This window comes from Xylocopa sonorina, unplaced genomic scaffold (assembly GCF_050948175.1).
Source record: "Xylocopa sonorina isolate GNS202 unplaced genomic scaffold, iyXylSono1_principal scaffold0014, whole genome shotgun sequence".
NCBI lineage: Eukaryota > Metazoa > Arthropoda > Insecta > Hymenoptera > Apidae > Xylocopa > Xylocopa sonorina.
The window spans coordinates 1,675,858-1,697,869 of NW_027490090.1; the positions used below are offsets into that span (position 1 = coordinate 1,675,858).

At 39.0% G+C, this 22,012-nt stretch overlaps 2 protein-coding genes across 3 annotated transcripts; both read left to right on the top strand.

The window, feature by feature from the left end:
- The first annotated feature begins 1,231 nt into the window (after positions 1 to 1,231).
- Positions 1,232 to 13,372, top strand: LOC143431747 (uncharacterized). Its single transcript, XM_076908690.1, has 13 exons — positions 1,232 to 1,358; positions 1,776 to 1,919; positions 5,551 to 5,696; positions 5,775 to 5,947; positions 6,585 to 6,855; positions 6,913 to 7,035; positions 7,109 to 7,279; positions 7,516 to 7,676; positions 7,739 to 7,992; positions 8,065 to 10,575; positions 10,642 to 12,101; positions 12,163 to 12,243; positions 12,317 to 13,372. Exons 1-13 carry the CDS (start codon positions 1,232 to 1,234, stop codon positions 13,370 to 13,372), a joined length of 6,678 nt encoding a protein of 2,225 aa, XP_076764805.1.
- Positions 13,373 to 16,456: 3,084 nt separating this feature from the next.
- LOC143431696 (uncharacterized) lies at positions 16,457 to 20,761 on the top strand. Of its 2 annotated transcripts, XM_076908633.1 has the most exons (3): positions 16,457 to 16,650; positions 19,701 to 19,860; positions 20,257 to 20,760. In XM_076908633.1, coding segments are annotated over exons 1-3 (483 nt in total). In that variant the 5' UTR covers positions 16,457 to 16,648; the 3' UTR covers positions 20,578 to 20,760. The 2 variants fall into 2 exon arrangements, with proteins under 2 accessions (XP_076764748.1, XP_076764749.1); XM_076908634.1 differs by lacking the exon at positions 16,457 to 16,650 and having other exon boundaries at positions 19,595 to 19,860; positions 20,257 to 20,761.
- The last annotated feature ends 1,251 nt before the right edge of the window (positions 20,762 to 22,012 follow it).

Here is a 22,012-nt window from a genome sequence, read left to right on the forward strand (position 1 = left end):
CCCACATCCTCGTCTTCGTCTCACAATATCGAGAACACGTTGTCCTCTAAGGTTATATTACGCCATCAACAACTGGAGCAACGATCCGTACAAGGCCTCCGCCATTAAACCTGCTCGCGACACGTGCACAAATTAACGAATTCCATGGTTAGGTGGTGCATTCGAGAGGGTGTTAAGTGTAGAATAATTCTCGCCCAAAAATCAAGCTTAAAAAAGATATTTTCATTCATGAATGTTTAAAAAACAAAATGTCTGACGCTCTAATTCATCAAATTTGCTCGAAAGGCATAAAGTTACTAAAAATTGGACAATTCTTTATTAATTTAGCAATCTTCTAGTTTCTAAGCTCGTATTAATCATTTTCAAGATGGAGTACGCGTAAAAATTCGACAATTATTTATTAATTTAACAATCTTCTTGTTTCTAAGCTCGTATTAATTATTTTCAAAATGAAGTACGCGTTTAAAAGGCAAATATGGTTTAATTGAATAATAAAATCGCAGAAATAATTACTTTGTTAAATTTAGAACAATTTTCACGCGAAATTTGAAATTAAAGAAGACATTTTCATTCATGAATGTTTAAGAACAAAATGTCTGACGCTCCAATTCATCAAATTTGCTTAAACTTAAAATTACTTAGCATAAAGTTACTAAAAATTCGAAAATTATTTATTAGTTTAGCAATCTTTTAGTTTCTAATCTCGTTTTAATTATTTTCAAGATGGAATACGCGTAAAAATTCGAAAATTACTTATTGGTTTAGCAATCTTTTAGTTTCTAAGCTTGCGTTGGTCATTTTCAAGATGGAGTACGCGTAAAAAAAGAAGAATGCAGTTAAATTGAATAATAACGTCGCAGAGATAATTATTAAGACATCCTTTTAGCAGTTCTCGCGCGAAATTCAAACTTAAAAAAGACATTTTCATTCATGAATGCTTACAAACAAAATGACTGACGCTTTAATTTATTAAATTAGCTGAAAATTTATTTAAGTAGCTGAAAAAGCATAAAGTGACTAAAAATTCGAGAATTATTTATTAGTTTATCAATATTTTAATCTCTAAGCTCGTTTTAATTACTTTCAAGATGGAGTACGCGTAAAAAAAGAAGAATACGGTTTAATTGAATAATAAAGTCGCATAAATAATAGTTGAGACATCCTTTACTCGGTTCTCGCGGTTGTTGTCGAGCTGCAAGGCTGTGCGGCTATGTAAACGACTATTATAGAAATGGAGAACGTGAAGGATGATGTCAACCTTGCGTTCGATGTACGCAACAGACGCGGATCTCGAGGAGTTACTAATTTTTGGCTTTTAAGTTTCTTATCCTCTCACGGCCACGGAAAATCACTGCTTCGTTCCGTTCGTTCTCGACTGTCAATCGTTTCCAGTCTTCTCATTCATAACATTCGAATATTAGCAAAATTCAAATTCAAGTTTTTTAATTTTAATATTTTTATGCGATTAAATTATTTAATTACCCTAAAATAACCTCAAATTTTTATAAATTTCTTCAAAATACTCAAAAAGCAAGAGAACTGAGTGTTATTAATTATTAACGTTATTGGTTAATTTATTGGACTAACAAAACCTCAAACTTTCAATTAAAAATATTAATAATTGGTAATGCTTTGAATTTTATGCAATTAAATAATTTAATTACCCTAAAATAACCTTCAATTTTCAACTTAAAATATTACTAATTAACAATATTTTGAATTTTACGCAAAAAAAAATAATTTAATTGTTCAAAAAACCCAAAATTTGACTTCAGAATGCCCAAAACAAACAACATCGCCAGGAAGAGAAGTAGTCTGCTACACTTCCGCCAGTGACATCGACCAACTGACGGAAGCCATCTGCAAATGCACCACGTTGGTCCACCAAGGCCACGACGCGCGAAACGTCTCAACTTCCGGTAAGTCCAACACGCGTAATTCCTTCTAATTGCCAAACAATCGCATGCAAACGCAATAACTGATTTTAATTTCAACGCGAGACGACGATCGTTCGAAGCAAAGATCCTTTTTGATTCGCGACAATCGCCAGGCGATTACGCTCGTCCTTGAATCGCTGAAAATAATAATGTCACATCTGGGAAAACTCGCGAACAGGTTTCTTGGAAGTCGATTTTTCTTCGCATCGATCGTGCTGACTCGTTTTGTTAATAAATAAAAATCGTAGAATCGTTAGAGTGGCGATTTCTCGAAGGATTTTGTATTATGAAAGCAGCAGGATTATGGTCGTTTGATGGTAGATGCGTGAATGAGTATTTATGAGTCATTTAAGGAGTTAATTTGTTGGTATTGCTGGTTTTGATTGAAGTTCCCGAGTTTTTTGAATTAACATTTATTTTTTGAGGGGTTTTTGGGAGTTTTTGTGAAACCAATAGTCGTGATTCAGTATTGGGTTTCTGTTTTTCGCAAAATATCGAATATTGTCCAATAATTTAGCAATTTTTTACTTTATAAACATTATGAACATTCGTGCTCGACTATTGGTGTCCAATTTTTCCCAAAATTTTGAATATTTCCTCGTAATTTAGCAACTTTTTAGTATATGAAAATGACCAACATTCCTGCTCCACTATTGGGTTTCTGTTTTTTCGAAAAATACTGAATATTGTCTGACAATTTAGCAATTTTTTACTATAGAAACAATAACAACACTCATTCACCACTATTGGTGTCAAATTTTTCAAAAAATATTAAATATTACGTCACAATTGACAAGATTACATATTTGTGGTGGCACGAATGCAACATCCTTGCACTTGGCCAAGGCGCAGCAACATCAAACCACAGGGGACGTCTACTTTTACAGCCTCGAGGCACTGATTCTCAGTTTCCGTCATCGAACTTCTGACTATGCATTATTTATGAGGATTACGCCTCGAATCTGAACATCCACGACTCTAAATCATTCGCAGAAAATATATTTTCTGCATCCTTTAATTAGCAATCGTGCAATTTATAGAACCAACAGCACTGTGTCACTGTTGTGCCTTTTTCAGTAGACAAACACACGTTGTAAATCGTATTTATCTTAATTATTGCTGTATTAATAATCAAAAATGCAGTTCATGGATTTTTTTAACCAAAATGGCCTTTAAAAGTCCCAAATTGCAAAGTTAAATTTTCTTAATTAATTAAAAATGATAGACCATAAATTTCTTGAACCAAAATGGCCTTCAAAAGTCCCAAATTAGAAGGTTAAATTTTCTTAATTAATTAAAAATGAAGACCACAGATTACTCAAACCAAAATAGCCTTCAAAACTGCCAAATTTGAAGCTTCAAACTTAAGAAAAAGTATTTATTTTCTAAATTAATTAAAAATAAAGTCGACGGATTTCTTAAGTCCAAGATGGCCTTCGAAACAGTCAGATTAGAAGGTTAAAAACGAAGAAAGTATTCTCGAATCGTGACATAACCTTCGTAAGACACAATGCTCGACCACAGAAACAATTATTTAAAGATGGCTGCCCTAATCTGCGATCAGTTCGCACGTGCGTATCAAAGAAACCGCACAAGATGGATTACATTGCGTAATCTCAGTGTGTTTACTGCTTAACGAGAGGTTACATTGTCTTTTTAAAACGCACGCTTGCCAGATGGCGGTAATTGAAATTTTTAATTAAATTTCTCGAGTTAAATGGCTTGGTTGGTCGTCAACCAACTGTGATGGTCTTCTGTGGACTTAGAAAACCTTGGAACTTTGCCATAAAATGGTGTGCAAGTGTCCGTATAAAATCGTAGTTATTCTGCAATGCATTATTCTTGCACACATTTTATATTTAGTGTTTCATTTTTGTTAATTAAAATTTTTTAAGTATTTTTTTAACCCCTTTAGTTGGCTTTTATGATCAAAAAGAGGACATTGTGGTTACTTATTGTAAATTTATACAGTTGTAAATTAATTTTGGACACCCATTATATCCATATTTGTCCCTGCATTATTTTTGCACACATTTTGTATTTAATATTTTCTTAATAAAAATTTTTTGAGCATTTTTTTAAACCCAATTAGTCGCCTTTTACAGCAAAAAGAGGATATTGTGCTATTTATTGTAAATTTATGTAGTTGCAAATTTTTTTTGGACACCCTTGTATCTCGATTTAACATTGCATTACTCTTGCACACATTTTGCATTGAATATTTTCTTAATAAAAATTTTTTAAGAACTTTCTTAAACCCAATTAGTCATCTTTGGCAAAACATTTGCATTTTGATGAATTTTTTTCTTTTTTCGAAGTCAGACCTGTCAGACCACCCGTTATATCACTGAAAAAAAGTGTCTGGCTGTATCAGTTCCCATAAATCTGGTCAGCGTTCCCCAAACGTCGAAGTGGCGCCAAATCTGATCGATTGCGCAACGCACGAAAGGCGAAGGAGACGAAAAAAAAGAGCGGGAATTTCGAAATTCCGGGGAAATCGATTCGTCACGCGTGTAATTCGATCGCGAGACGAAGAAAAATCGAGAGAGAGAGAGAGTGAGAGAGAGAGAGAGAGAGAGAGAGAGAGAGAGAGAGAGAGAGAGAGAGAGAGAGAGACGCGTTTCTGACATAATCGCGCGAAAACGAGCTCGTATCTCGCCATGAATGGTCTCAGCTCGAAGACCAGATCTGCAAAGGCAAAAACGTATCTCTGATAACGAACGAGTCATTGCGTTAATAAGAATCGAATGGCAAGGACGAGTCGAAAATGAGTTCAATGTCACGTGCGAATATTTAGTGACAGCTATTTTCTATTTTTAGAAAGTAGCTCCTTCGATTTTAGTTTTAAATTGCAGTTACTTTCCTCGAAGCCACTATTGGGTTTTTTGTTTTCCACTTTATGTAACGAAATTTGAAGTTAAAAATAAAAGTTACACCGATTTTCTAAAAAACGAAAGGGGAGAATTTAGTGACATCCATTTTCAATTTTTCAAAAATAGTTTCTTCGATTTTATCCTTAAATTGCTGTTTTTCTGCTCGAAGCCACCACTATTGGGTTTGTCGTTTTCCATTTTAAGTAACGAAATTTGGACTTAAAAATGAGATTGAAAGGCCAGACTGGTTTTTAAAAAAAACGAGAAAGAAATGTTTGCATCAGTTACGAGAAATATCACGTGCCAGTCCCAAATTCGTACATGGGTGTGGCTAATGAAACGCGAGGACAGTGGCGTTGAAAGTGGTTCTTATAGACGATCAAGATGTAACAAATATCACTTTCCCTCATACTCGACTGAATCTCGTTTCGAATCTCACCATTCACTTTTTTCTGCAACAATCCACGCCATAATCTTTTTCCAAATTTCTCAAACCAGCAAAAAAAAAAGAACTTTACAAACAAACTCAAATTTAAATACCTTTTTTACTTTAAAATCGACTCACAAAAAAAGTTCTGTAAATTTGAAAATAGTTGACCAATAAATTTTTCAAATATTTCAAATTGCAGTAATTAAGAAGAATATTTAAAAATAATTGAATAATTGCTGAAAATCAATTTTCTAAAAATAAGAAACTAATAAAAAAAAAAGTAATTTCTCTAACTTTTGCTCGTTTTCAGAATTCAGGGACTTTCAGAAATCACTGAAGGAGCTAAATCCGCCCCTGCAATTCGTGATTTCCATCGACGACCCTGAGAAGACGTTGAGGACTTCCGGTGGAGTCCGCCAGGAGTTCACAGCACGTTTGATGGGCGTTTTAAGCGAGGCAATTCCACTTTTTTCCATCACAATTGCACAAAAACCTTCCAAAAACCTTCTTCTAACATTTTTTGAACATTTACAGGTCGATGGAGTTGAATTAAACGTGACTGCAGGCTCCAAGGAACGTTTACTGCACTTTGTGAAAGGTTTGAGGGACGAACTGCTGAGGAAATCGTACGAGAAGAGGATTTTCTTGGTCCTGCCAACGAAATCAGAGGATCTGGCGAAGCAATTCGATCTGAAGGAGCTGTCCAAGTAAGATTCCTTCATTTTTGCTTAATAAAACCACCAATTGTACTCAGTGTCCAAGAAAATTGCAAACCCAAAAGCAGTTTTCGACTAAAGAGCCCAGCAAAAGTCCAAAAACAGCCACAAAAGTGTAAGAATGCTGCTAAGAACAAGCAAACAGCGCCATTGCAACTAACGAGCAGCTCGCAAGTCCATAGATGGACTAATAATCGCAGTATTTAAACTTTGACCAGCTGCAGCAGCCATTTGTGGCGCGCAAAACCCAACGCAGACTCCAGACAGACGCGTTAAAAGCTGCCATGAATTATTGACTGACGCTGAGAGTGAAAACTAGCCATGTTTAGCTCGTCTGAGTAACCTTGTGCCAATTGCGAGACGCTAAACACGCGTGCAATGCAATTGCTGCACGATTTTCTCTTTCTTGTTGCTCTTTCGTTGAATATGGATGAGCAGTCGACTGCAAAACGCCAATAAACAAAGAGTACGAACGATATTTGCGATATTGCGACGCTGTAGCTTCGAAAACCTTAGCGTGCGTCGGTAAAATAGGTCACGTCTCGATAAATCCTGCTTACAGCTGCTACTGCCTTGGTTTTCGGTTTTTAGTGGCAAAAGTGTACTAATTCGAGTGTTTTTTGAGCAGATATGTGGATTTATTCGCCATACCAACCCACTATTTGGTCGAGGACGAAGAAACTCATCGAACTTTCCATCCATCGCGACTTATGGGCCTCTTCGACATGTTCAACGCGGACAGTTTGATCGATTTGATCAGCGGATTGGGTGCACCTAAGAGAAAGATACTTATGTCGCTGCCAGCCAGTGCTTTCAGGTTCTCATTGGTCGATCAGGATGACAATGCACCTGCTGCACCCACTGTGGATGCTCTGCCAATCAGCATCGACCAGAAACAGGTATAAATGTAAATGTGCAAATGCTGAGCAATTGTGCGTTAATTGATCTCGTTTCAGCTGTGCGATTTGATGAATAAGGAAGGATGGACTGTGGAGAGGGACGAGGACCTCACTGCTCCTTACGCTTTCAAGGACAATATGTGGATTGCCTTCGAGGATAAAATATCTGTCGCGATAAAGGTAAAAATGACTGTCACTTAAGTTGCATTTTGCCTTTTGTGATGTAAAATTGGTTTTTTCAATCATTTTTTAGGGAAAATACGCGCTGATTCGAGATTTACCAGGATTGGCAGTCCATGAAGTGGAAAATGACTCGAAAACGGATTGCAATAAACCACTGACGCATGAAATTCATCGATCGTTCTCGAGTTTGAAGAGGAAATCGAGAGCTGCAGTTTTGAACGCTTTGGAAGACGAATTGCATGTAAATAAAAATGATTTTGGTGACGAATGTGTTTCAATTCACTGTAGAGTTAGCGTCTGTCGATAAGACAGGCTCTCCATTTTATCTACCTGCGTATGATCTATTCTTAGAATTCAAATTGTGCTCCACCTTTTGGACAAGCTTTGAGCCACAGAATTCGCGTCGATTGATGGCAAAACGTGCTCAAAATTTCAAAAAGCAGGTGTTTAGAACTACAGACTGGTCTCACATTTCAGCAAACCCAATTGGAGTACCCAACGAAGGTAAAATCGTCGAACTTTCGAGTTGTGCGCGTGGTGGACACGGAAGGGCACATTCGAGCGGTTCGAGAGAACACTCAAATCGAGTTTACCTGCTCCAGACAAGGCTACTTCGTGCATCCAAAGAGTTGCAACAGGTAAATCCAACCAATCTTCGCTTATTGTCACTTTACAACAAAAACTGCCTGCTCTTGCACAGATTCTATCGATGCGTGAAGTTCAACCAGGAAGTAGAGGACTACTCTGTGTTCGAGTTCGATTGTCCAGCAGGTCTGTCCTTCGACGAGCGCACAGAGGTGTGCGTGTGGCCAGGATCCATGCCAGAAGGCTCTCCATGTCCTGGCAGCAGTGAAATTGCACCTGTTGCTCGAGTGAGGTTCGAGTGCCCCTCCAAGCCAGGTTACTATGCAGACCCCCAAAACCCTCGTTGGTTCTTCGCTTGCATCGATCTTGGTCTGTATTCCCCTTCAAACGAACCATTTACCCTCTAAAAACGTCAATTTGACCCAAAAAATGCAATAACAGGTGTGCCAGAGCTGATGGCGTACGAGTTTCGCTGCCCATTTGGTCTGATCTTCGACGAGCAGAAGCTAATTTGCGAGTGGCCCTGGCTGGTGGTTGGTTACTCTGGTTACACGAGTTCAGGGTACGCCACTGGGTCCACTGTGGGCACTGGTGGCTACTACACTGGAGCATTGCCTCATGGATACTCTGGCACTGCTGGAAAAGGGTATTTGGGGTCCACAATTGGCGCAGGATACTCTGGCACTGCTGGAAAAGGGTATTTGGGGTCCACAATTGGCGCAGGAGGCTCTGGCACTGCTGGAAAAGGGTATTTGGGGTCCACAATTGGCGCAGGACACTCTGGACCAGCTGGAGTTGGGTATGGAGCTGCTCAAGGGTCCACTGGGTACACTCAGACGAGTGCTGGAGGCTATGGATCGTCTTCTTACAGTGGAAGTGGTGCTTCTGGCGCCACTGTAGCTGGTGGACACCTTGGTTCTGGCTCTGCAATAGTTGGTGGAGGATATTCTGGTGTCCAAGGAGCTACTGGACACTTTGGAGGAGGTGTGGGTGGGGGTCAGGGGGCTGGCGGATACTCTGGAACGACTGCAAGTGGATATTCTGGTCCTGGTCGAGTCTCTGGTGGGTCTTCTTATGGTGGTCAGGTGTCTGGTGGATACTCTGGAACAACTGCAAGTGGATATTCTGGAGCTGATCGTGGTGGCCAAGTTGGATACTCAGGAACGACAATAAGTGCTTATCCAGGAAGTGGATTGACAGTAGACCATGGAATATCCTTCGACCAAGGAACTAAAACAACCAGCAGTGGATATTCTGGGTCAGTAACGTCTCAAACAGGAGCTGGACGTGGTTACTCGCAAGCAGGTGCAGGAATCCATGGTGGATCCAGCACTATAGGTGCAGGAATCCACGGTGGATCCACTGCAAAAGCAGCAGCACCAGGTTACACAAGCTCTGGTGGCTCAGTTTACACTGGAGCAATCGATTATGGGTCAACAAGTGGAGTCTACACAGGATCCAAAGGTAAAGGATATTCAGGAGCAGGTCAAACATCCACTGGATATGCAGGAACAGGAACAGGAGCGACTGGAACCTACAGAGTGACCAGTGCAACAGGCTACAAAGCCACAGATCACGGCTATTCTGGACAAGAAGTTACTGGATTCGATTCTGGGTCGAAGTACTCTGGTTCTACTGGTGCAGGATACTCAGAAACAGCTGGTGGCGCTTATGGAACGCTTCCTGGGGGATATACAGGCGCTGGTGGTGCTCGTGCAGGATCTACTGTTGGTGGATACACTGGAACAAGTGGTTTTCACGCAGGATCCACTGTTGGAGGATACACAGGGACCAGTGGAGCCCACGTAGGACCAATTACAGGAGGATACACAGGAGAAACAAGTGGTGCTCACGTAGGATCCACTGTTGGAGCATTTACAGGAAGCAGTGGTGCCCACATAGGGTCTACTATTGGAGGATACACAGGAGCAGGTGGTTCTCACGCAGGATCTACTGCTGGAGGATACACAGGAATCACTGGCACCCACGTAGGACCAATTGCAGGAGGATACACAGGAGAAACAAGTGGTGCACACGTAGGATCAACTATTGGAGGATTTACAGGAAGCAGTGGTGTCCATACAGGTTCCACTGCAGGAGGATACACTATTGGAGGATACACGGGACCAACTGGTACCCACATAGGATCCCCTGCAGGAACAGGTGGTGCTCAAGCAGACTCTACAGCAGGAGGATACACAGGAATCACTGGCACCCACGTAGGATCCACAATTGGAGGATACAAAGCTACAAGTGGTGTCCAAACAGGATCCTCTGCAGGATCAGATGGTGCTCAAGCAGGATCCACTGCTGGAGGATACACAGGACCCAGTGGTGTCCACATAAAAGGATACACAGATGAAACAAGTGGTGCTCAAGCAGGATCTACTGTTGGAGGCTACACAAGACCCAGTGGTGTTCACATAAAAGGATACACAGATGAAACAAGTGGTGCTCAAGCAGGATCTACTGTTGGAGGATACACAGGAAGCATTGGTGCCCACGTAGGACCAATTTCAGGAGGATATTCAGGACCTGGAACAATTTACACTGTCCCAACTGGAACAAGCTTTGCAGGATCCACAACAGGAGCAGCAGGAGGCCACACAATACCCACAGGAGTGCAGTACACAGGCTCTATAGGATCTGGAGGATACACACGAGGATCTACCATAGAATCAGGAGTCAAAACAGCCTATCCTGGCCTCTCTGTTACTCAATACCCAGGATCAAGCACACCAAGAGCTCCTATTATAGTAACAACTGGTTACGGCTATCCAGAGCAACCAGAAAGCAGTGCACCTGGCATTGGAGCTGAAACAGGATCCCTGCTACCTGGGCAAACAGTTAAATTAGGTATTCAGCCAACGCAGACACCGATTTATGCCTCTTCCGGCACAATTGGGACTGGTTTGGACACTGCTACAGTCACTGGCACACATGGACAACCTTGTAAGTTCATTTGCAATATCATTTAACGTTCATTCTGCATTTAATTGACTTTTTTCTACTCTTTAGTCGGTCCAATTATCGTGGAGAAGCCTAAACAACCACTTTGCATCGCCAATTGCTATGGAAGCTCTCCTGGATTGAATGCAACAGGCTACACAGGCTCTACAGGACTTTCTTCGCTCCCCAAAAGCCCAATACCCACTGGCTATGGAGTCAGAAGAAGACCAGGGATCGTCACAATCCAGGATATACAAGGAGGCTCAACTCCAGGGACTCTGCTTACTTATGGAGGCACTTCAGGCACTGTAATCGCTGGTTCCACTGGCCAAGCAAGCATAACAACAGGAAGTGGCCATCCAGGATACGTCAAGACTGGTGCAGGCACGCCTGGTTACGTCATAAGTGGCTCAGCGAGTCCTGCAACGACAATTTATGGAACATCTGCTCCTGGAGTCACAGTAACTGGACCAGGAACTGTCATAAAAGGACAAAGCAGTCCAGGATTCGTCTTGCCAGGCCAAACAGCGCCTGCAGTAACAATTGATCAAGGAACAGGGTACCAAACTGGAGGCACAGGTCCAGGATCTCCCTATGGAACCAAGATTGGGACAGTTCCACCACCTTATGGCACCAGTTACGAGACTAACGAGTACCACGACAATGGAGGACGCGGTACAATCAAGTTCAACAATGGAGGCGTCACTACGAAGTACACTGAGAACGATATCCCAGATTACAGACCCACAGGAGGCACTGTTCTTCCTGGAACCTTTGTCAGTGGGTCTTCGACTCCCAGTGGGTTCACTAAAACAGGCTTCACTGGAAAACCACGTCCAACAGTCAGCTCTGACAAGATTGGAGCGAAAGCATTCGAAGGCAATGTTGTTGGGTACACCAAATCGTCTACTGAAGTCAGCGATGGTGCATATTCAGTGACTCCTTCGTACGAATCAGGTGTCTCAGGTCCTACGAAGTCCACTGGGTACTCGTACGTCACTCCCAGCATTCCTTTCGAGACTGCAGTGACCACAGAGTCTCCAATTGGTCTAACCAGACCCTTCCTGACTGTAGAAGTGCACAATACCCCAGGAATCAGCGATTTCGCGTCGATTACTGGCGATACAGGCGTTTACAAAACGTCTGCTGGCTTCAGTGGTGCTCCAACTGGGGCACCAGGGGTGTACAGTACTATTGCAGGCTCGGAAACTGACTTTGGGGCACCCAAAAGTCCATTTACAGTCTCTACAGGCATTGCTACTGGCTCTGTTGGGTCTTCAACGCCAGCAACCTTCACTCAGAGCAAATATGGCACTCAAACTGAGTCCCAATTCGACTTTGGAGGACCCAAAAGACCATTTACAGTCTCTACAGGCATTGCTACTGGCTCTGTTGGCTCTTCAACGCCAGCAACCTTCACTCAAAGCAAATATGGCAGTCAAACTGAGTCCCAGTTCGACTTTGGGACCAGAACTTCTCAGCAACGTGGCTACACAGGGACGTACCAAGCACCATCGACCACTCCACAAGTAAGATTCTTCATTAACCACCCTATTTAAGCTCTTCTGTAATTACTGTGCTGCTTTTCAGTACTATTACGAGTCCCCAACAGCATCTTCTGGACTTCCATCGAAGACTGCATTTGCACACGTGACTTCTGGAGCTTCTGAGGTAAGTTTACACAACTCTGAAGGTTATTAAGTCTTGAAAATAGAGTAAACAAACACAATTACTTATTTTGTAGCCTCAGTATCTACCTGGTGGTCGAACATATCAATCAACAGTAATTCCAAGTGGATTTTCAAGACCCTATAGCACAGAATCGACCACAATTGGTGCTGGTGGGTCTCCAACGAACGTGGAGATCCCTCGAGAAGAAGTTGACAAGCTCGTAACGAACTACAACAGAGGCAGCACTAAATACGTGCCAAACCAGTACGACATTTACTCGACAGGAGCAGATTACTCGAGAACGCAGTCCTCTTCACTGCGTCCAGGTTACATTTCGACGACTCCAGCCTCTGCTGGCAGGATTCCATCGTCTGCAGCAGTGACAACCTACTCAGGAACCTTCTCAAGGCCTTCTTCGAGCGTTACGTATCAAAGCACTGGCAAAAGCACAGCTGTGGGCAAAGGCAAAGTGATCGTCAAGTGGAGTGACCTGCATCCACTGTTGCTTGGCAAATTGGGGGCAGAATGCACCTGCAGAGGAGACCCGTTCGCCAATCTCAGAGGCCCTGGGTCCAAACTGATCAACTCCTCGAAGGGTAAAGTCGATTTGGCGAGCTACGACGAGTCAGACATCTACGTGGACCTAGAAAAAGACGATTCTTCAGAAAATGACGAGTTTGTGACCAACCAGGACTCCTCTTCTGTGGGACCAGTGAAGATCTGGAACGAAGAGTTGAGTGCACTCAATTACCAGGTCGAAGAGAAACCGTCGAACACTTATTTGCCCAGTTCTACTGTCTCTACGAGTTACAGAGCAGGGAAAAGTCTGAGGAACGTTGAATCTTCGACTGCTGCTGCTGTTTTGAGGGATGAAAGCTTCTCTGTAAATCGTTCTGAGGATGATTTCGAGGAAACCATCGATGGAGCCACGAATTGCGCCAGACCTGGCTTGTTCAGACATCCTAACTTCTGTAATAAGTTCTATGGCTGCCATTGGGACGAGCAGAAGAAGAAATTCTCGTTGCATGTGTTCAGTTGTCCTGTGCATCTCACTTTCGACAATGGCGCCAGTGCGTGCAACTGGCCCAGCATGGGTCCTGCCTGCCAAGACAACAATTTGTTGGTTTAGGTGGCGTTTGAAAGTCGACGAGACATTGGTTGGCCTCGAGAAGCGTAAATGCAATGTGGAGAAGCAGTTTGGAGGTCTAATTACTAAGATTTCTGGACTTTCCGTAAGGTTTTGCGATCCCAATATGAATGTTTCTGTTGGGTTTGGGCAATTGCACGTTGTGGTGACTTCTGTTTGCACAGAATTGCAAATATTTGTGAGAAATAGCTTAATGTCACTTTATTCAAAGATTGAATGGTAGTTTTGGCAAAGTTATAAGATAGGGCTAATAAAAAAAAATTAAAATTTGGAAAATTGAAGCTTGCAAAGTTAAAACTTGCAAAGTTAGAGTTTGCTAACGTTAAAGTTGCAGTAATAAAATTTGCAAAGTTAAAATTTGAGAAACTAAATCTTGCAAACATAAAATTTACTAATTTGAATTCTCAAAATTAACAACTTCTGTTCAAAAATAAAAAAACAAAGCAATTTCAATGACTTGGGATCGCAAGAAATGAGACAAGTCTAATTATAACACGATAACAGTTAACCCAGGGACTTAAATCGCATACCAGAGAGCCACGTGGCCCAAGAACAGCCACACACCTACCTGGTGTCAAAGAAAAAACACCCAAGGCGATCGAGGTTCGCTCTATCTCGAGTGAAAGTGAAAAACCGTGCTCGTCGACCCAGCTGGCGAGAGAAAAGCACTTTTTACGCTTGATTCTCGCACGAATCATTGTAAATAACCCCTTTGCTCTTCGAAACAAGGACAATTTATCCTAAAAACCTAAAAAAAAACTATCATTTTAACTATTAACTACGTCTTTATTGGTCTAAATCGACTCAGCGTCTATTTCTTGTGATTTTTACACTTAATTGGCTGTTTTTAATTTTGTAAATACTTTCAGAGAGATTTTTAACGACCAGACAGTTCGAAATTTCGCGCGCTTTCTGCCAATGGCGGGCAGTTAGCGTTTCTGTGTTCATCTCGTTCCTATCCCTCCCCCTTAAATTACTCTCACGCTTCAAATCGACGCGATTATTATTTATTTTCAGCTTGTCGCGAATAGATTTTAAGGTTTACGTTAAAAATATGAAAATACTTGTCTACTTTTGCAGCATTCTGTAAGTCGAAGCTTCGATAATCGTGCCATTTTATCGTGGTTATCTAATGTAACGTTACGAATTTAGAATAAATATGATTATTGTACGAGAAATGAGCTTTTTTTTGTTACTTTCGAACCCAATTTGCTGAGTTAAAGTTTGTTAAGTTAGGGTTTGCAGAGTTAAAGCTTGTGAAACTGAAGTTTTCTAAGTTAAAGTTGCAATATTCAAATTTTCAAAATTAAAATTTGAAAAGTTAAAGCTTGCAAAATTAAAATTCGCAATGTTAAAGCTTGCAAAGTAAAAATTTGCAAAGTTAAAGCTAGCAAAGTTAAACTTTGCTAAGTTAAAGTTTCAATATTGAAATTTGCAAAGTTAAAGCTTGCAAAATTACAATTTGAAAAGTTAAAGCTTGCAAAATTAAAATTTGCGGTGTTAAAGCTAGCAAAGTTAAAATTTCCAATGTTAGAGCTAGCAAAGTAAAAATTTGCAAAGTTGAACATTGCAAAATTAAAATTTGCAAAGTTGAACCTTGCAAAATTAAAATTTGCAACGTTAAAGCTTGCAAAGTTAAAATTTGCAAAGTTAAAATTTGCAAAGTTAAAGCTTGCAAAATTAAAATTTGCAACGTTAAAGCTTGCAAAGTTAAAATTTGCAAAATTAAAATTTGCAAAGTTGAACCTTGAAAAATTAAAATTTGCAACGTTAAAGCCTGCAAAGTTAAAATTCGAAAACTTAAAACTTCCAAGCCTAAACTAAAAATGATTAATCCCAAAAAAAAGCAAACCAAGGACAGAGACACGAAGAAAAGAGGAAACTACGAAGCACCTTTTTACCAATTTGGAAAATTTCATTCAAACCTAGACTTTCACATTACTGACTGTACCATAACCATTCAATTATGATTTCGTTAAAATTTTCATACTTTGCTTCAGGCCCTTTCTAGTTGCAATTCGAGGGTTGCGCAAAAATTTCTCGCGTGCATTGGCCCCAGAGAAAGAGCAGTTGTTCGACGAGATAGCATACTCTTCTCTCACGATACTTGTTCCGTCACGTAACATCAATTAATTAGCATAACCGGTGTATTTTGGTCAGCAGAAATAGAGAATAATACTATCGTAATTATGTAAGTGGAACTGAGCAATAAATTTATTGCATTTGTGAAAGTTAATGTCTGCAAAGCTAAAGCAAAAATTAGAACTTTTTAAATTATAGTTCACCAAGTTAAAGTAAAAATTCAGACTTTTTAAATCATAGTTTGTTAAGTTAAAACTTGACAAGTCAAAGTAAAAGTAAAAATTTTGAAAATTATAGTTTGCAAAGTTAAAGCCTTCAAAGTCAAAGCTTGCAAATTTAAAGCCCCCAAAGTTAAAGCCTGCAAAGCTGAAGCTTGAAAAATAAAAATTTGCAACGTTAAAGCTTGAAAAGTTAAAATTTACAAAGTTAACGTTTTCTGAGTTAAAATTTGCAAAATTAAAGTTTGATGGGTTAAGGTTTGCAAAGTTAAATTTTCTGAGTTAAATTTGCAATATTAAAATTTGCAATGTTAAAGTTTGCAAAATTAAGGTTTGCTGAGTTAAATTTGCAAAATTAAAACTAGCAAAGCTAAAATTTGCAAAGTTAAAGCTTGCAAAGTTAAAATTTCCAAAGTTAAAGCTAGAAACTTAAAGCTAGCAAAGTTAAAGCCAGAAAGTTAAAATTTGCAAAGTTAAAATTAGTAAAGTTAAATTTTGCAAAGTTAAAGCCTCCAAAATTAAATTTTGCAAACTCAAAGCTTGCAAAATTAGAACTCGCAAATCCTTAAACTTTGACAAGAAAAATTAAAAAAAATTGAAACTCTACACATCATTGATAAATTCAACTATCAACAAACGTCCACGACAGTTCCACAAAGCTAATAATAAATTAAAAAAAATACAAAATCCAGACTCCACCAGCAACTACCTGAGCATATCTCACTTCTGCAAAACGAATGCAAATGGACGAATAGTGGGGGCTGGCACTTGACACGAGAAAAGGAAAGGAACTTTGCCAAGCTGTTGGAAGTGGCTTCAAGACCAAGCAGTCTGCTCTTCAAGGTAATATAAAGGCGTACGTCGACTTCACCTGGTCGGACATACCTGGAAGAACGAATAGCTGGTCGAACCAAAAGGACTGGGGCTGTTCGCCACTGCCACACCACATAACAACATCATGTGAGTCCCTTTAAACTTTTTTCTGCGATTTTTAACTATTTTTTTGTTTGTTTTTCGTCATATCGTCGAGTTAATGTCCTTTCACGCTTTTCAAAGAACGTTTTCTGCGCTTTTCGATGATTTTTTTATTGTTTTTGAGTCCCTTTAAATTTTCTTCTGCGTTTTTCCACGATTTTTTAATTGTTTTTTTCAAATCATTCTTAAAATTTCTTTAAAAATATAAAAGTAAATTAAATTACGAAGTGCGAAATAAAATATGAATTTTATTTTTTTTCTGTAATAAAGTTGAGTATTGCCTTAAAAATCCACTTTGCAAAGCGCATCTGCATCGCAAAACGGAGAAATAACCAAGTTAAAATATTCACATCGCATGATCTCAGATGACGTACGCGAATAATCACAAAACATCGTTTGCATCGACAGTTCAAAGTCTACCACCACTCGCAATTATATTCTCTCTCAATTAACACATCCACTAAAAAAAAGACAACAAAAACAAATCACTTCAAACCACTAAACTGCCTCAACAAAAATATCCAACACTGTAAATCAATTTTCAATTAACTTAATTCACTCCAAATGCACTTAAAGTCTCAAATTTTGCACAAACATTGCATAATTCCTTTAGAACACCCAGTGCAGTAAAACAGACGAAAAATCACAATTCTAGATCGACAAATTTGCAATAATTGCTCGTAAAATGTAAAAATGAGTGACTGCTTATTGGACACCCCATATTAATGTATGTTCTCGACGAATTTGATTAACAACAATCGATGCAGAATGGCAAATTGAATAGATTTACGCAGTTTTTGACGAAAAAAGTCACTTGTGGAAGAAATAATCGCGTTTTTTGCAAACCCAATAAGTCGTGGGCAGCAGAAAACGTGCAGCACACGTGAGATCCTCGCCTTGAGGTCTCTGGAAGTGAAAGGGTTTCTGATTTTATCGCTATTAGGAGGCAAACAGTCCACTGCACTGCTTACTTTTATTCTTAGCCTCTTATACAGGGTGTACTAAACGAGAAACACGACTGAAAGCAGTTTCAATGATATTGGATGTTGCTAATTTATTTTTTTTTATTTTTGAGGAACTTTTTGAGGTTCAATTTAGTCATTTTTTAAGTCAGTATTGGTTAATCTACTTCAGAATTATTTTTTTAAGTCAAAAATTGGATCATTCTTCTTCTGTGAGAAGAAATTTGGGTTTTGTGGTTGTTTTGTTGGAAAGTGAGATTCTGTAGTTGGTGTGGAGGGTAAAGTAGGTTTCTAGAACGCGTATGATGATGATTATGTGAAGGAAATTAAGTGTAACTGTGTAAAGAAGGCTTGAAATGAGATTGTCAGTAGAGGCAAGAGAGTAGAAAGTTTAGGTTGGTTGCTGTGGTTGATGATGCTTGAGTTAATTGATGGATCTTGTTGTTTTTGTTGCTTATAGAGTGTAATTTTAGTTTAATGAGGTCTTAAAATTGATTTTGCAAAGTTAAGGTTTGAAAAGTTAAAATTTGCAAAGTTAAAGTTGGAAAAATTAAGGTTTGCAAAGTTACAGTTTGTTTTACTGCACCAAATTTAACAAATAACTTCATTTTTATGTAAAAATAGTGTTTGCAGAAAGGATTTTTGGGGACTTAAAAGGTTTTATTATATCTTATTGGACAATACCTACTTTATCGACGCGCGAGAGACATCACAGAATTAAAGGTTGCAAAATTAAATCTTGCAAAGTTAAAGCTGAACAAATTAAAGTTTGTTAGATTAAAATTTACAAAATTAAAGCTAGCAAAGTTAAAATTTGCAAAGTTAAAGCTAACAAAATAAAAATGTACTAAATTAAAATTTCAATACTAAAATTCAGAAAATTAAATCCTACAAACTTAAAATGACAAAACTGAAATCCATCAAAATAAAAACAATCAAAACTAAAAATTAACCAACATAACAACAATTACAATTGCATATCTCCTCGCATGCAACGTTTGCGTGCAATATTACAGCATCTCTTGATCTGAAACTTGAATAACTTCTGAGAATGACTTCAATTTCCATCTGGTTACATCTGCAGCAAAGATTTCACTCGCTTCAGCGATATCTGGTTCAGAACAGAAAGCTGCGATTTCACCAGTCGAAACTGGTCCGTTCGAAAACGAAAGTGGTTCGAGATAAAAAAGAAGAAAAAAAGGAAAAAGAAGCGTAGAAGCAGAAGAAAGAGTTAAAGCGAGCAGAGAAGTAGCCGCGAGCGGTGAAAGTCTTGAACTGTGCTGAACTTTATCGAGAATGGTCAACCTGATGATTTAACGCCGTTCGAACGATTAAAATCGATGGGATGAAAGGATAAATGCGAGTTGGATTGGATTCAGTCTTGAGTCTCTTCGAAAAAAAGAAGAAAACTTTGATAAAAATGTCTCGAATGCAATCCAATCCTCAATTTCTTCAAAATAAAATAGAAAAACTTTGATAAAAATTAGTAGAATGCTCACACAATCCTCAATTTCTTTATCTTCTTCTTAAAAAAAGCAGAAAACTTTGCTAAAAATGACTCGACTACAATCAAATCCCAAACTTCTTCTTCTTCTTCGCCTTAAAAAAACCCCAAAAAGCATAAATAAAAATCCTCATCCAAAATTTACTTCATTTCTTCTGACAAGAGACGTTTCATCGCCAATTAGCGTCACATTTGTTCACCAAAAGCGCACTAAAATGCCTCGATCGAGTCATTTGCGTCATCCCAACTCTTACATAAGAAGAAAGAACCAGTTTCTTCTCTGATGACGTCCGCAAACGCATCGAGTGCAGCGCAAAAATCGCGTCAGCGGTTGCGCAACTGCGTCGAGAAAGGAATTTTCCTGTTCAAACAGCTCGTCTGGTCTTCTTCTCGTTCATTTTTATTAGTCGAGGCCACGATAATTTAAATACGCGATGCGATAAACGAAACTGAGTCACTCGCGATTATCCACGCCTGCACAAAGGCAGAACATCGCGATTTGCTCCGCAAAAATTCCACAAAAACCGTTGAAAATCGTGTAAAAACTTACGTTTTGGCTATTTCTTCAGGATGGTGTGGCCAGTGCTGTTGTTTGCAGTAATTATTTCAGCAAAAGCTGCCATTCCTGACCCTCCATCGACTGACACAACAACAAACTCCTTAAAATGGGCCACAACAGCTGATTGCTCTGGTGTCATCGCTTTTTCAGCAACTCAGGCTTCTGTCGACGTAAGTTCACTCATTTTTCTTCAACTGTGAATTAGAAAACACCTTTAAAACCAGCTTGCAAAGTTTCAACATCGCGCGAGAACTTAAAAGCACAAATTTGGGCAATTTACTGCATTTCTGACTTTGTATTGCACTTAATTTAATTAAAAGTTTGCTAATAACTTCATTTTATGTGAAAACAGAGCTTGCAGAAAGGATTTTGGGGGATTTAGAAGGTTTTATTATTTCTTATTGGAGAATACCTACTTTATCGACGCGACAAAAAGTCGCAGAACTACTTAAAACAGAGTGGAATATTAATTGTCGATACAATTCACGTTTCAATAGCGTATTTTTTAGGCTAAATAAAGAGAGGAGCAAAGATTTTAACGAATTAATTGCTTTTTCACTGACCAGCACGCCAAAGTGAAGTTCTCGAGGACGCTGGTCGACGAAGGCGTGGGTTACGACGCTCAAACAGGGACTTTTGTCACTCAATGTCCAGGACTGTACCAATTCAGCTTCGCTGGATACGGAAACAGCAATCTTCGACTGACTTTGAAGCGGAAATTGGGCAACACAGATATTTGGAGATCTGAAGTCAGCGCTGGTCCTGCAGGAGGCGCCAATTTGGTCCTGTTGGACATGAAAACTGGCGATCAGCTGGCTCTCTTCGTCGATTCTGGAAAAATAGCCGACAGTGTCACCTTCTCTGGCTACAGAATTATTGCAAATTAATTTAAGAAGACTCGAAGATCAACATTTTAAGAAAAACAGCTGTTTGAAAGCATTTTGGTGCGAGCAGATGCCAAATTGGCACTGCACAGTTTTTAATTGACTTGAGAAATTTTCTTGAGAGGCTTCAATCTTCTCTACAAACTTCATTCTTTGTGATAGCTTCTTTTTTGTAATTGTTTCTTCTTTTATTGCTTCAGAATTTCTTTGGTTTTGGTCTCTGATGCTTGAAATGGCTCTTGAAATTGTGAAATCTACTTTTTTTCTTCTTCTTCTGCTTTGTGCAAGCAAACACTTAGCAATAATTTACTTTTTTCTTTGATAATTCTTCTGTCAATCTTTCAAGTCTGTTTTCTTCTGCATTTCTTCATTTTCTGCACTCGACTGCACACTTTTCTTGAATATCTGTCTCAAGCTTTGTTAAACTTGCTGTAAACTATTTTCTTCTAATTTTTAACGACACAGAACTGTACTTTTTCTGCCTTTTATACTTCACTTTCTTCTACAATTCTGTAATTATAATTAATTCTATAATTTTCTCTGGTCTTTCTTCATTTTCTTCTGCATTTTCTGCTTCAATTTGCCATTTTTCTTTCAAAGTAAACTCGAAAATACTGAAGTACCTGAGATTACAAAGCTTTTCTTCTTATTCTTCTTCTAAATAAATGCTTTAAAGCACATTTCTTCTTCCTCTGCTTGTATTCTTCTTCTACAACAAGCTCTGAGCAATATTTCTTCTCTTTCAGACCTTTAAAGATCCTTTTTTCTAGTCTTTTCGCTATTCTTCCTCTTCTTCTTACGCTATTTTTATTTATAGTCAGCTGTTGTGATATTAAAATTGTTTTCTTCAATGAAACTCGTACAAATCTCTCTTCTGCACATAAATACTGTCTTTTTATGTAAATTTTATTTATATTTCTTCAATTTCTAACTCTATTTTTCAAGTTTCTTCTCTTTTTTCACTATTGTGGTGCTTTTTTTTTGTTCTACTGTGTATATAATAGCTTTATTCTCTTCTTTTCTTCTTCTTTTATCCTCTCTCGAGCTTAATTCGCGGATTTTCTTCGAATCTGTCGCTGAAACGCGACGTCTTCTCTAGTCTTGCTGTAAAAATTGGCATTTTGCACTGCAAAACGTGCTTTTCTTCTTCAAAACTCGATTTCTGTCTCAGTTTCTTGCTCTATGATCTTCCATTCTCTTCTAAATCTTCTTTTTCCTCTTCTTCTTCTCTGTTTTTCACTCTTTTTGCCTCACAAATGCTGTTTTGCCTGTCTTAGAAGAGAGATTTGAAGACGACAGTGAAAAGCACGCGTTAAAAAATGAAAAATGTGTGCTTTTCATTGATTTTTTCTTCTCTTCTCTCACTTCTGGTCTAGTCTTCTCACCTGAACTGAATAAAAACACGCGATTCACCTGAAACTGTGATTCTCAAGTGCTA

Excerpts from the sequence above, each read along its gene's own strand:
- LOC143431696 (XM_076908633.1), top strand. Across the intron at positions 19,861-20,256 it reads CAACTCAGGCTTCTGTCGAC|CACGCCAAAGTGAAGTTCTC; the intron begins GTAAGTTCACTC and ends TTCACTGACCAG.
- LOC143431747 (XM_076908690.1), top strand. The coding sequence starts at position 1,232 with ATGGAGAACGTGAAGGATGATGTCAACCTTGCGTTCGATGTACGCAAC. Across the intron at positions 1,920-5,550 it reads GCGAAACGTCTCAACTTCCG|AATTCAGGGACTTTCAGAAA; the intron begins GTAAGTCCAACA and ends GCTCGTTTTCAG. Across the intron at positions 12,102-12,162 it reads CACCATCGACCACTCCACAA|TACTATTACGAGTCCCCAAC; the intron begins GTAAGATTCTTC and ends GCTGCTTTTCAG.